Source organism: Accipiter gentilis, chromosome 28 (genome assembly GCF_929443795.1).
Source record: "Accipiter gentilis chromosome 28, bAccGen1.1, whole genome shotgun sequence".
In the NCBI taxonomy this organism is placed as follows: domain Eukaryota; kingdom Metazoa; phylum Chordata; class Aves; order Accipitriformes; family Accipitridae; genus Astur; species Astur gentilis.
Genome location: NC_064907.1, coordinates 15,574,779 through 15,589,063, shown reverse-complemented (window position 1 = coordinate 15,589,063; position 14,285 = coordinate 15,574,779). Strand labels below are relative to the sequence as shown.

General features: G+C 46.3%; 1 protein-coding gene across 3 annotated transcripts; it reads left to right on the top strand.

Annotated features, from left to right (window-relative positions):
* Positions 1-375: 375 nt before the first annotated feature.
* On the top strand, positions 376-14,174 carry IKBKB (inhibitor of nuclear factor kappa B kinase subunit beta). Of its 3 annotated transcripts, XM_049830963.1 has the most exons (21): positions 376-543; positions 641-735; positions 1,540-1,657; positions 2,410-2,479; positions 5,294-5,382; positions 5,859-5,948; positions 6,321-6,445; positions 6,785-6,892; positions 7,201-7,330; positions 7,791-7,985; positions 8,241-8,355; positions 8,732-8,855; positions 9,113-9,264; positions 9,379-9,440; positions 10,459-10,568; positions 10,824-10,873; positions 11,426-11,525; positions 11,745-11,892; positions 12,098-12,225; positions 12,941-13,031; positions 13,607-14,174. In XM_049830963.1, exons 1-21 carry the CDS (start codon positions 439-441, stop codon positions 13,673-13,675), a joined length of 2,274 nt encoding a protein of 757 aa, XP_049686920.1. In that variant the 5' UTR covers positions 376-438; the 3' UTR covers positions 13,676-14,174. The 3 variants fall into 3 exon arrangements, with proteins under 3 accessions (XP_049686920.1, XP_049686921.1, XP_049686922.1); XM_049830964.1 differs by lacking the exon at positions 13,607-14,174 and having other exon boundaries at positions 12,098-12,181; XM_049830965.1 differs by lacking the exons at positions 376-543; positions 641-735 and adding an exon at positions 877-929.
* The last annotated feature ends 111 nt before the right edge of the window (positions 14,175-14,285 follow it).

Below are 14,285 nucleotides of genomic sequence, written 5' to 3'. Positions count from 1 at the left end.
CCGATCCCGTCTCAGGACTGTTGGCGATGAAGCGTGTCACCACCACGTCCTGCAGCTGGGGGACACCTCCGTGCCTGGTGGCCTCGGCAGGTTCCACACACCTCCGTGTCTGGTAGCCTCGGCAGGTTCCACGCCTGCCACGGGCCGTGCTGCGGCTCCGGCTGCTTCGCTTCAGCAGCCCGCTAGCTCTACTCCCCCGCCCCCCCCGCTCACCCCGACTACCAGGCAGGATGGCGGCCGCCACCATCGCGGCGACGCCGCCGCTCTCCGGCGGAGCGGCCTTGGCGACGCGCACCTGCCGGCCTGGCCCGGGCGCCGCGGCTCCTTTAAGGGCGGGCGGGCGGGCGGGCGCCCGCTCCACACGCCGCTGGCGCCGGAGCCGGAAACGTCGTCGGCCGCGGCCCAGGCCCTGTGGAGCCCGAGCGCTGCGGCCCCGCCATGAGCCGGCCGCCGGCCCTGCAGGCGCAGACCTGCGGCCCCTGGGAGATGAAGGAGCGCCTCGGCACCGGCGGCTTCGGCAACGTCATCCGCTGGCACAACAAGGTAGGCGGCGGCCGGCACCCCCCCCCCTCACACACACACAAACCCCTCGGCCCGGCCCGGGAGCCCGCGCTCAGCCGAGCCCGTGCTGTGTCCGCAGGAGACCGGCGAGCAGGTGGCCATCAAGCAGTGCCGCCAGGAGCTGAGCCCGCGCAACCGCGACCGCTGGGCGCTGGAGATACAGATCATGAAGAGGTGAGGCGGGCCGGACCCGGGCGGCGGCGATCATGCCGGACCTGGGCCGGGCCCGGCCCGGTGCCCGCTCGCCGTCGGGGCCGGGCCGGGCCGGGCAGAGTGGCCGCCGGGCGGGGTTGCGTCAGCGGGGGGGGGGACGACGACACGGTCGAGCGGGGGCGGCCTTGGAGCGCGGATCTAACGGCTGCGCTGAGGTAAATGTTGGGAGAGGCCGTCGGCCGCTTTGCCGCCTCTTCCGGGAGGCTGCCCGAGCCGCTTCGGGGGCAAGCGGGTAGAAGTACGCGCTGAGGAAGACCTGGCGTTGAGTTTCGTCAGAGGCGTGGGTCTCCTTCGGCGCTGCTGTCAGCCGCCTTCGGCGTTGTTGCGACAGTTCCGCTGCCTGGCTGCTCTTTTGGCCTGGCTTGACGTCCGTGCGGGGTTGTCCTTTTTGGGGTTGGATTGATTTTTGTAGGACGCGGTGGTATGATTGCGGTTTGGGTCTTTTCTGGAGGGTGGCAACAGACTGCGTCGCGCTCCTTCGCGAGGCACCTTCCTGTAGCTCCTGGGCCGATCTGTTGTGCGTGTGTGTTGAAGGACGGCACGTGCAATACGAGGAGTTGGGATGAGGCTGGGTTCATGAAGGATGGATGAATTGCAGACCTTTAGCGTTCACTAGTTCAGTTTCTAAAAGGATCGCTGTCCTTGTAGGACTTAGCGTGATGACCGTGAGCACGTGAAACTGCATAGCTGTTGCAGAACAGTCGTCTTTCAGGTGTTACCCTGGTTCCACTCATCATGTGTACTTGCCTCATTTCCCTTCCTCAGGCTGAACCATCCCAATGTGGTGGCTGCCCGTGACGTCCCTGAAGGGATGCAGAAGCTTGCGCCAAATGACTTGCCATTGCTGGCCATGGAGTACTGCCAAGGCGGAGACCTCCGCAAGGTGAGGTCCCTGGGATGGTGACCAAGGGCTGGATCAGCTTCTCAGCTGATTTTCTAGGGTTTCTATTGAAGTTCCCTTGTAAAACTTATGTTTTCACATCCTGGTGCTTCCTAATTCTTGTCATGGCACCAACAGGGTTTGGGGGGTTGGTCCTTGATATTACATTCAGCTTTTGAAGACTTAAGTGCTTTCTGAAACTTTTCATGTTTGTTTGGCTGCAAGTGACACTGTGAGGAGTTTGCATGTAGAGGATGAGGGCATGTGTGTGGGATGTGCAACTGGATGTGAGTATGGCCAAGACCATCACAGGGCAGGGTACATCTGTGGGCTATACCCTTCCTGAAAGTGATTAACTTCTATCTGTCATAGGAAAAAACCCCACACGTTAATTCTAATCTTACTGTTTTTCTAACCTTTGCTGTAATCTTCTTGTAGATAAAACCCAGAGCTTAGAGCTGAGATTTGAACTGATACTGCCAGGCACAGGCGAAATGGCTATGAAGGGTGGAGCAAGTAGGAGGAAGAGAATAGGGGTGATGCTGACTTCTTTCGCCCACTCTTTTCTCCTCCTATGTGGTTAGACCAAGGCCTGAAGCTGTAATTGCTGCTACCAGAGGTTACAGTCCCATACAGTTTTTAGCCTCTAGAGATTTTCATTGCTGTTACTGGAACTTCTTGCATCCATGAGAGTTTGTGGGACTGTAAGCCTCATACAGAAGGGAAAGAGTATATTCTGTGTTGTTTTCTTGCAGTACCTGAATCAACTGGAGAATTGCTGTGGTTTGCGGGAAGAAGCTATTCTCATCTTGTTATCTGATATTGGTAAGTGGTAGCAGTACCTTCAGTTGTCCGAACTACTGAAGCCCTTTCAGGGCTGCATCTGCTCTAAGGGTATGCAGCAGTGACCTTAATGACTCCATCTTAGACTGACCTTTGAAGAGTATACTTGTTTCCTGTCTTGCTCTGCCAGTCCTCCCTGTGGGAGACCCAACCTTTGATTTCTGTTTTTGAAAGTGTAGAGATGGATTTTCTTGCCCAGGAAAAATGCCACTCAGGATTTCCTGGAAGGTTCTAGATAGCTGAACGCTTGCCAAGTGACTCTGATTTATGATGCAAATCAGTCTCCACCCTCAGCTTAACAGCTGATCATCAGGACTTCAGTGTGTGTGTGTGTGTGTGTGTGTGTGTGTGATCAGTGCGTTTCCATTAGCATTTGGGCAACTATGTGGAATTTTAGACAGTTCTGGTGCAAAGGACTTTTAGGGTGGAGTTTTTTGGTCAGGGTATGTTGTGATCTTACTGAGGTGCAGCTGAGGCAAAACTGGACAGGTGCTAAGGCTTTAGAGAGAACATATTGAAGAAGTGTGTTTGGGGCAGATGTATGCTTAGAAGGTGAGCTTGTGGCAAGAGAATAAATGTGTATTTGTCATCATTTTTACTGCAGGTGTGACTCTTAGGCATTATCTCCTGTCCTTTGTGTTCCCAGAGCATTTGTATTCTGCTGCCTCATCCTTGTACTCCTTAGTGACCAGGAAATGATACTGAGTGCTGACCAGAGGCAATGGCAGATCATGGTTAGAATGAAGTTTGTGTTCACATGCTTGTGTATGTATAGGAAAAGGGATGGACCCAAGTTTTCAATGGTATGATCTGAACTGTAGCTGATAAGAAATATTTTTTACTGTTGACATAACTTGTTTTCCTGATCACTTACAGTGCATGCCTAGTTGGTCTTTCTAGGATTACTGTCCTTCAGGAGAAGGACAGTTATATTGCTGATAACTTCTGAAAGTCCAGCTGGATCATTTTGCACTGAACAAGAGAGCTCTGTCTGGGAATGCAGTCCTGTCAGAAGGGACACGGAGTGTCAGAGAGCAGAAAAGTGAGTCCTTTTGGCTCAGGCCTGAGTCATGGCTGAAAAGCACAAAATGGAAATGCTGCCAAGTTTTAATTTTCCTAGCACCATGATTTTTGCTTTTTATCCACAGGAGGGGAAATATATTAAGGTATTAACTTGAGCAAGTGTGAGAAAATAGAAGGCATTTATTCTGCCTTTGTGTATTCTTAAGATGAGATTTTTGTCTTTCTAGTATAGGTGGAATTCATCAGTCTGCCAGTTTTGAGGTCTCAGTGGTTCTGAGCAGGGAAAGTACGTTGCATAGAAATTCACTGTGAAGAATTTTGCGGGTGGAATGGGGAGAGGAACACTTTGTGGACAGGGCAGAGCAGCTTTTGGATTCTTGGTTAAGAGAGGTAAAGAAAATCTGAGTATAGCCACTCAGTTGCCCAGCCAGGATGTTAGCACTGGTGAGTTATTCCATAGGCAATTAGGAGAAATTTCTGAATCGCTAGCCCTTGTCCTTATGGGAGATTTCAACTTCCCAGACATCAACTGGGAATATCATACTACTGTGACAAGCAGGTCTTGGAAATTCTTGAAGTTTGTGGGAGATAACTTCTTGTCACAAGTACTCAGCCAACTAGGAAAGATGCCCTCCTAGACTTGTGACTTGTGAACAGAGAAGGACTTGTGGGAGATTTGATGGTAGGTGACGGCTGTCTTGGCCATAGTGATCGTACAATGGTTGAGTTTAAAATTTTCAGTGTGATTAGAAAAAAAGGACAGCAGAATTGCCACCATGGACTTCAAAAGAGCACACTTCAAGCTATTCAGGGAGCTATTTAGCAGAGTACCCTGTGGATCTATTTTTGAGAGCTTAGGAGGAGTACGTGAGTGGTGGTCAGTTTTTAAGAACCACCTTTTAGAAACACAGAAGCAGGCAATTCCAGTGTGTTGTAAGTCAAGGAAGCAGGGCAGAAGACAAGCTTGGCTGAACAGGGAACTCTTCGTGGAGCTCAAGAGGAAAAATAAATAGTGTGATCTCTGGAAGCAAGGTCAGGCTTCGCAGGAAGATTACAGAGCTGTGGTTAGTATATGCAGGGAGAAGACATGAAAGGCCAAAGCTCAATTAGAGTTGAAACTGGCCAGTGTTGTGTCAGTCAACAAGAAAGGCTTTTTAAAGTCTGTTAATAAATAGCAAGAGAAGGTCTAAAGAAAACATTGGATCGATACTTGTTGAAGATGGTCACCTGACTAATAGGGATGAAGAAAAAGCGGAGGCATTCAATGCTATTTTTGCCACAGTCTTTAATAATACTTTAATAATAAGACCTTGGGCTACCTGGTCCCCTGAGTTGTGGGAGCAGTGACTTTCCATTTGTGGACACTGAAATTGTAAGGGACCAGCTGTGTCAGCTGAACGTTCACAAGTCCATGGGGCCTGATGGGATTCACCCCAGAGTACCGAAGGAGCTAGCAGATGTTATGACAGGAGCCCTCTTGATCATCTACCAAAGGTCTTGGGAGTCTGGAGAGGTCCCTGCTGACTGGAAGCTAGGCAATGTTATTCCAATTTACAAAAAGGGCGTGAGGGAAGACCCAGAGAGCCCAATCTGTCTGTGTCCAGAAGTGTTTGGCACCAACTTTTCCTCTTGCGCTTGATGTTTCATTGTCCATTTGATTGTAAAAAGTTTGACCCCCAAGCCATGCTTACAGTAGGTAGCAATGAATCCTTACTGAGCTCATGCTAGGTACTGTTAATTATACTCTTACAAGTTGCTTTTTCTGTGTCTCAGCTTCTGCTCTCAGGTACCTTCATGAGAACAGGATCATCCACAGAGACTTGAAACCAGAGAACATTGTGCTGCAACAAGGAGAGCAAAGGGTAAGCAGGAGCCAGATGTGTCTGCCTGCACAGACAAGTAAGTGTAAGAGGAACATGCATGTGCTTCGTGGAGTTACAGTGGTCCCCCTGCAAGAGCACTCAACCCAGGATAACAGCTAGCTCAGATCTGCGTGTCAGATGAACAGTATTCTGTGTGCAGCTCAGATGAAAGGTTGTATTAGACTTCTGGTAACACCTGACATTTTGACTTCCAACTATTAAGGAAAGAAACAGACTGTACCGATTGACCAAAGGTCTGAATTTGCTGGAGTAATGTCTCCAGCTCTGTGTGTCTCAAGCCAATGACAACTTTACATACTTTGTGGTTTTAGGAATCTACAGGAGCCTCACTTCCATCTCTTCGGTGGCACCTTTCCTGCATACCTTGAAGAGCTGAACCTTTTCTTTCTCTGCTGTATGGTGTGCTTTTAACAGGACTTCTCTTTAGTGTTCTTATTCTCTGTTGTGTGTTTCAGTTAATACACAAAATCATTGACCTTGGTTATGCTAAGGAGTTGGATCAGGGTAGCCTATGCACATCCTTTGTTGGGACTCTACAGTACTTGGTAAGGAAGGATTTCGGCTAGAAGAGCAGCTACCATGTTGCAGTGGGATAGAGTTAACTGTTATCAGGCTTTGGGCTGGGCTGAAGTACTTGTCCTGGTATTGGGTACGTTTGGGGTGCTGCAGCTAGCAAAGGTGACTTTTTTTTGCTGACACTGGGTTTTCATAGTGTCTGCTAGCTATGTCTGTTGTAAATAAGAAGTAGGAGTACCAATAACCTCTGCTGTTCACTCTGAGAGGTTCTTGGAAGCTCATGAGAGGCAGAGCATTCAGCACTGTCTTTAATCTGTTGTACAAACGTTAATGAGCTCTTAAGGGATAGAGAGAGCTAAGAGATGGGTGGCTTTGACTCATGTGTGTGTAAACTGTCTCAGGCTCCAGAGCTGCTGGAACAGCAGAAGTATACAGTGACAGTGGATTACTGGAGCTTTGGCACACTGGCCTTTGAGTGCATTACAGGCTTCCGACCATTCCTCCCCAACTGGCAGCCGGTGCAATGGTGAGTGAGCTGGGGCCAGGTGATAGGAAGAGTGCATGCAATGCGACTGTTGTGTTTACAGGAAGTAGAAGTGTGGTCCCTTGATTCTTAGGGCAGTATCCCTATGTTACTTGCCCTTATGGAGACCGACTCCCTTCAAAGGAGTTTGACCTACCTGAGCAAGTTCAGCATTCCTGATACTTGCTCTTTGGGATCAGGACTGACTCCTGCAGGGCAGGTAGCAGAAACCAAAGCAGCATCTGTCTTACATCTGTCAAGTGTAGCTTTAAGAGCCTACTAACATGCAGGCTGGGAAAGGCAGGTGATAATTTCACCATTGTACTTGCTTGAATTCATTAGGCATACAAAAGTGCGACAGAAGAGTGAGCTGGATATTGTCGTTTCAGAAGACTTATCTGGAGAAGTCAAATTTTCTAGCAGTTTACCCTGCCCAAACAATCTGAACAGGTGAGGACTACAAATCTGTTATGCTATGCCGGGGTAAAGTGTTTCTTCTGCAAAAGCACCAGGTTTATATTATATGCCTTACTATGTTAATCTGTGAATAAATTGAGTGCATGACACAAACAATGCTTGTGTCCCTTGTCAGATTTGTGTAGTTGTGAGTCTCTATTTCTGCCTTCTAAACACTGCATTTGTGATTGGGGCAGGGTGGGGGGAAGTTGTTTGTCAGTCTTCCTGCAGAGACCAGGCCATATGGTGACTGCAAATGCACTTTTACCTCTTCTGATCCCCTTCTTGTTTTGGTCCTTCAGTGTTTTGGCTGGGAGGCTGGAGAAATGGCTGCAACTCATGTTAATGTGGCACCCACGGCAGAGAGGTACAGATCCTACATATGGACCCAATGGGTGTTTCAAAGCTTTGGATGACATTTTGAACTTGAAGGTGAGCAATGGGTCCATATTACCCTGAAAAGTTTTCCAGAGAGCAGTTGCCTGTTGTAGCCCATGGGAGAAGATGCTTGTGTCATAGACCTAGGAGGAGGAGCAGCACAGAATCTCATTTAGCTGCCTCCTAAGAGTTAGTGACAGGTCTCTTGCTTATTTGAGGACAAATACCCCCTGAGCTTGTTGGGAGTGGCAAATAACTTCTGTGTGTGCTTGGTTCCATATTCTGATAGAGGATTCTGTGGCTGAAGCTGTTTAATTGCCATGTGGCCTCTCTTCCAGTTGATGGAGGACAAGGACTTTGGCATAATGTTATGAAGTAGCTGCAAAGTGACTTCTTGAGCCCTGCAAGTGCTTTGAACAGTTTATCAGTGGCTGATGTCTCAGTCCTGAGATCTCTGCTCAAACATGACCAATGTATCTTCAGCCCTTCTTATGTCACACTACTTTTCTTGTAGTTGCTTCATGTTTTGAACATGGTTACGGGGACTGTACACACCTACCCTGTGACAGAGGAGGAGACTCTGCAGTCTGTGAAAGCGAGGATCCAGTCAGATACAGGAATCCCAGAACAGGACCAGGAGCTACTGCAGGAAGCTGGACTTGCATTGTTTTCTCAGAAGTTGGCCACTAAACATATAGCTGATAGCAAGGTGAGTCTGAATACTCCCTTCCTTACTGTTGAGTGAATCAGCAGGCACTGCTCTCGTTTTGGGAGCACAGCACTCCCTGCTATTCTGGCAGGCTTTTGTCATAGTAACCACACAGATCTAACAGACCTTGCAGAATAGGCACCCTGTTGCCTTTGGTGTTCAGTCTTTGTTTGGCTGAGAAAGAACATTCTGTTTATGTGTGTTACTGAGGCTTGCTTTTTCTGAGAACCTAGTTGGGTCTTTTGTCTTCTGCAGGTGAATGATACTGCAGCTGCAGACACAGACCTCCTCTTCCTCTTTGATAACCAGAAGGTTGCCTATGAGGCTCAGGTTGCCTTGCGTCCTCATCCGGAAAGTGTCGACTGCATCCGTAAGGACTTTCTCTAGCATGAATGTGAGAGGTTGTCCGTGTTGAGAGGGCTGCCTGTGTTCTGTGGTCTGTTTCACGTGCAAAGAGTAGAGAGAGCTGTTGCATATTGGGACTGAAGAAGCAGTAAAGTGGACTGGGAGGCAGTAAAATGGACTGGCATAGCATTCATTCAATTTGTCAAAATAACTGAGGAAAGGAAGTGTTTGATTTTTGATACACTGGGGAAGCTGCATAGAGATTAGCCAACTGTAGACTTTGCAAGAGGTAACATGTCCCTCAAAGGAATTATATTTTGGTCTGTTTTGTCATGTGATGACACTACTTTTAGGCTTCATGCTGATATGTACGTTTCCCTCCCCCCCCGCTCTGTTTCCAGTTCAGGATCCAAAGAAGAATCTCCACTTTTTCCAGCTGCGGAAAGTGTGGGGTCAGATCTGGCACACAATCCGGATGCTGAAAGAGGACTGTAACCGGCTTCAGCAGGGGCAGCGAGCAGCCATGTACGGTGGCAGTTTCTCTAGAATATTTATCTCTGCCTTTTCTCCCTGGTGAAAGGGAAAGGACAGGAATGGGACTCTGTTGGAATGGGGAAGCCCATGAATGGAGCCATTAATGATTAGTGAAAAGCTGAGAGTTCCATCCTCTGAGACAACTGCTTTTGTGCTCACTGCTACACTCTGAAGTATCTACTTTTGATATAAGTGGAAGTCTGCGTTTTTAGTTTGGGAGGGTAATAGGACCTTTCTTGTCCATGCAGGATGAATCTGTTGCGTTACAATAGTACCCTCTCGAAGATGAAGAATTCTATGGCCTCCCTTTCCCAGCAGCTGAAAGCAAAGCTGGACTTCTTTAAAACAAGCATCCAAATCGATCTGGAGAAGTATAAAGAGCAGATTGAATTTGGAATTAGTGAGTATAGCATCTGGCAAACAGAGGTCTTTTTATGCCTCTTATCCCCACAAAGCATCTACCTTTTCCTGTATGAACCTGAGAAAAGCAATCACTCTTCTTCCATTCCTGTAGCTTCTGAGAAGCTGCTCATTGCCTGGAAAGAGATGGAGCAAGCTGTGGAACTTTGTGGGCGGGTATGTTTCTAAATCTAACTACTTATCCTAAAGAAAAAGAGGCTTGTTTTTCTTTGCTTTTCCTCCCCACCCCACTGCCCATCATTGTCCTCCCTTAAATATAAACTTCCTGTGTCTGGGCTGATTCCAGATGTCACACTACCTTGGTTTGCACCATATTTGTCCGTTGCCAGTACTTCATGAAGCTTGCTGTGTTTGTAAGGCTTAGGGGAAAATGGGAGATCTTGGGGAATGTGCGAGAAGATTTTGCAGTGGTTGTGCTCGGATGTCCTGCTAACCCAGTCCCGGAGCCAGGATAGCTGAAAAGAGGATACGGAACATAGGTTAAACTGAATGGGAAGGCAAATGATTAGGTGATTGAACACAAGAATTTTAAGCATCAGTCTTGAATCTTGAAAAGACAACAATTTCCCATTCTTGGTGCATATTCTGTACCTGCTCCTAGTAAGGCATTCAGCCTTTTGACACAAGACAGTGTAACCCCTGTAAGTAGAGCCAAGGACCATTGCTCCCAGATGAGGAGTGAAATGTGACTAGTTGGTGTCTTACTCTTCTCCAACACTTGGTCCTGTTCTGTTGGGAGGAGGCAGAGGGCAGAATGGATGTCTAACAAGCAGCAGCTTCTGCATGTAAATGAGGCCAAGTAAAAAACAGAATTTGGGGTGCCAGGAGAGGATGTGGTTGTGTGCTAAGGGAAAAGGGGAAAAGCAGTGATGGATAGGATGAGAGAAGAGATCTGGAATAGTAGTACATTTACTACAAGGTCTGACCCTTCAGTGGCTCTTTGTCGCAGGCTGAATTTTTTATCAAAAAATTCTTGAAAGTTGTTTTACCCCAGAGCACCAAGCTAATTTCCTTGAATTGAAATTACTCATATTCTCATTTGTCTTTGTCCAAGACTGTGTTTGCATCTTGCTGATGTGTTTAGAAATATGAATGAGAAAGGAAGAGCCAGTGTGAGTGGTAGTGTCTCTTAGTATGAAACTATCCCATTGCTTATGTTCTGCCCTGCTTTCAGGAGGATGATGTGGATCAGCTAGTGAAGAGGATGATGGCCCTGCAGACAGACATTGTGGACCTGCAGAGAAGCCCACTAGGTCGTAAACAAGGAGGAACACTGGAGGATTTGTGAGTTGAACTACACTGAACTTCAGATGCAGGACTATTGTGAGCTAAGCTTATTCACTGCAGGACAATGAAAGTGCTACCTCTTCAGCCCAAATTCTGGGGGACTGGGAGGACTTTAAAAGACAGTTTTTGATTCCTTACTTGTCATAGGTCTGAAATGGCAGACTGGTATATAAAAGATTTGAGTTCTTGAACTACTTGTTCGTAATTTAGGTTCTAGAGAAGTCCTTTGTGTTCTGTGCCTTTTTCTTCTAGAGAAGAACAAGCCAGAGAGCTGTACCGGAGATTGAGAGAGAAGCCAAGAGGTAAAGGACATTTTTAGCTCAAGGTCAGCTTGCTTGGTGTGGATAGTAACTTTGGAGATGCAGCAAGAAGCACTGAGAAAACTTTCTCTGCATTCTAGGCCTGCCCGTATGCTAGCTGCACATGGACTCTACTGGACTTGCCTTTTTTGGAGAGGGGAGTCAGGGAGTCAATTTTAAACTAGGCCAGCCTTGCTTTCTTGGTGCCTTCTGAGCTCTTCTTGAAACTCCTCTGGAGCTCTTCTCAGAGCAAGCTGTTGCTGCAAGCATATGCTGCTGCTTCTGTGTAGGAAGGATGAAAGACATATCTGTTCCTTTGAGCAGCTATACAGCCCCAAGGCATTAGACCCAACCTACCAACTCTGCTTTCCAATTCTCATCGTTTTGAAGAAGGTGGCGGCTAAAATCCAGTGCAATTCATTCCACTCAAACTTGCATGCCCTGAACTTGGGATGTTTCAGGATTGAAGCAGCAGTGGAAACAAGCCACTAAGAATCTTCTCACCCTGTCCTATAAACCTACCTTTCTGTGTAATACTCTTGACTCTCATTCCAGATCAGAGGACAAGCGGTGACAGCCAAGAAATAGTACGACTGCTCCTACAGGCAATCCAGACCTTTGAAAAAAAAGTGCGAGTCATTTATGCTCAGCTCAGGTGAGCTTTGTAGAGTCAGCTTCTATTGAGAGTCGAGAGAAAGCATTTTCTCTTTCAGCAAGAGGTTTTGTTCTAGAGGTTTAAAAACCAGTGGGTACAGCCACTGAGATCTGAGTGTTACAGGAAATAAAAACTTCAGAAACGTTCCCCCTAATGCAGTTGCCCATGTGTGATCTGATTTTTTTTTTTTTTTTTTTTTTTTTTTTTTTTTTTTAATAGTAAAACTGTAGTTTGCAAGCAGAAGGCACTGGAATTGTTCCCCAAAGTGGAGAAAGTGATGAATCTGATGAATGAAGATGAGGAAACGGTTGTTAGGCTTCAGGAGAAACGACAGAAAGAACTGTGGAACTTGCTGAAAATTGCTTGTGTAAGTAAAATAGGAACTTCAGCTTAACCTGAAAATATGGTTTGTAGCACAGGTTACTGAAATAATTAATAGTAAATTTAGTATGTCCTATGCTTCTTTGTTATTTTGAATTAGTATTAAAGCCAAGTTCCAGGCTGTCTCATACTCCTGGCTGCTGGAAATTAGTGGAAATAATTGCAATCTGAATCTTCTGTGTTTTCTTCAGAGTAAAGTACGTGGTCCTGTTACTGGCAGTCCAGAGAGCATGAACACGTCACGTCTTGGTAGCCCTGGTCAGCTGCTGCTGCAGGTACCTTCTGGAACCTACAATTTATCAGAATCTGTCAGAAAAAGGTGAGGCAAAGTCTGGAGTTCTGTAGCTGCTAAAGCTAGCACTACAAAGCTGGGGCTCCTGCTTTGTGAAATAATAACACACAGGCTTTCTCTCATTTTATGCTTTGTGTTCAGCTTCCATTGTCAGCACTTTTACCTACCTAGCAGCTGGACTTCCTGGGGCTTGTGAATCTTCCTTATGAAACACAGGGAATAATGTATAGCTTCAGTTGCCCCTGTCTCAAAGATAAAGGGTTTGTTTTATCTGGAATGGTTGGGCTCACTTGAAGTACATTGCCAACAGGAGTTGTTGGAGCATTGTTCTGATAGTAGCTGAGCTATATCATAAAGGAGACACTGCTATAACCAAGCACGTGTAGTTCTGGCTTGCTTAAATGAACTGGGTCACCAGTTGGAATGACAGACTTGGTTTGTTTATTTGTATCCTTTAGTATATAAGCTGTTCTGCAACTTTTTCTCTAGCAACAGTGACTCCACGTAGTAAGAACCCAACTCCAACTTGGGACATGCTTCCTTTCGCCTGTCCCAGTAAATCTGGGGATGCCACTGACTTTCCCAGTTGCAGTATGGATTACTAGCTTAGCTGACTGGTAAAGGTTAATATTCTTCAGTGCTCTGCAGCATACCTGCTAGAAATACTTCTTAAAGGTAGAGGCAGCATCTCTTTAAACAAAACTGCCATGGAAAATAATTGTGTCACAATTGTCCCTTTCAGTGAGGAGCTACTGCTGGAATCACAGAAACTCTGTAGCCAACTAGAAAATGTGATGCATGACACAATGAAGGATCAGGAGCAGAGCTTCATGGTAACATATTTGATATTCTTTTATAAAGGGACTGGGGAAGCTCATGGCTTCAAACTTCTGCTTGTGTAACTTTGCCACCAGTAAGTAATGTGGGTAATAGAAATCTGCATATTACTCTCTTGGACAAGGAGAGAGTAGGAGTTGTGGGAGATACAAAACACCCATTCCCCCACTTGAACTGCTGACTGACATGTTCCCTGCTTGCTGAGAATGGGAGCCAGGCACTGGGGACGGACTTAGGTTGTGCCAAACAGTAAAGGACAGGGCAAGGTGTTTGGCTGTTCTACAAAAATACTGCAGAATTGCACTCTTAAAATTGAGATGGTCTTGTGGTGACAATACACTGGTGGGCAGGGATGCTTTATTTGATGAAGCAGAGTATTGAGAAGAAAGTAAAATATTAGAGAAAATAACAGTAGCTTAAGGGTTTCCTTTATGGCAGTTGTATGGTTCATCATAAAACTATATTGACCAACTTGTTCACAGTAAAGTTTTTAAATTGCTTCCCCTTTACTCGAGAAATCTCAACTGCCGGCTAGCATTGAACTTTGTAGTTTTAACTGTTTATTCTCCAGGCTTTAGATTGGAGCTGGCTGCAGCTTCAGGTAGAAGAAACAAACAGTCCAGAACAAACACAGATGTAAAATCACTTCGGTTGCCTCTGAAGACATGCTGCTTCAGGAAGCCAACTGTGAAAAGCTGCTGCCTTGGAGAAGGGAAGTTCAAGAGCCTCCTTCTACTGTCACCTACTGCTTATGTGATACATATGGCCTAGCTTTTAGTATCGACCTCCTGGACACTTTTTTCACAAAGATACAGTAGGAAATGCCTGTTCTAACTGCTTGGAAAAAGTTCTTAATCGTGCCTTAAGACAGCAGATATTCTTATTCTCTGTCCTGATGTATCTTCCCTTAGGCATCACATGTGGTTGTTTTGCTGCCTTTTAGGCTTTTTAATGAACAACGGACAACGCATGCAATCAGCTTGCACAGTCACTGGTAGATGTCACCTTCCTCATGTACTTGAACTGTGAACTTAATTTCTTAAACTTTGCTGATTTGCACTTTTTTCCTTAAGTGTAACGGTTGTACCTACCTAATACTTGTTTCCTATATGGGAACGAAATTATCTAAAACATGTAAACTTTTGGTTTGCTCTTTTTGATACCCTCAATAACATTTTAATGAAAAAGCTGCTTTTACTGTGCAGGTCTCTAAAACACAAGTGATGTAAGGATGTTATCCTAGAGACTGC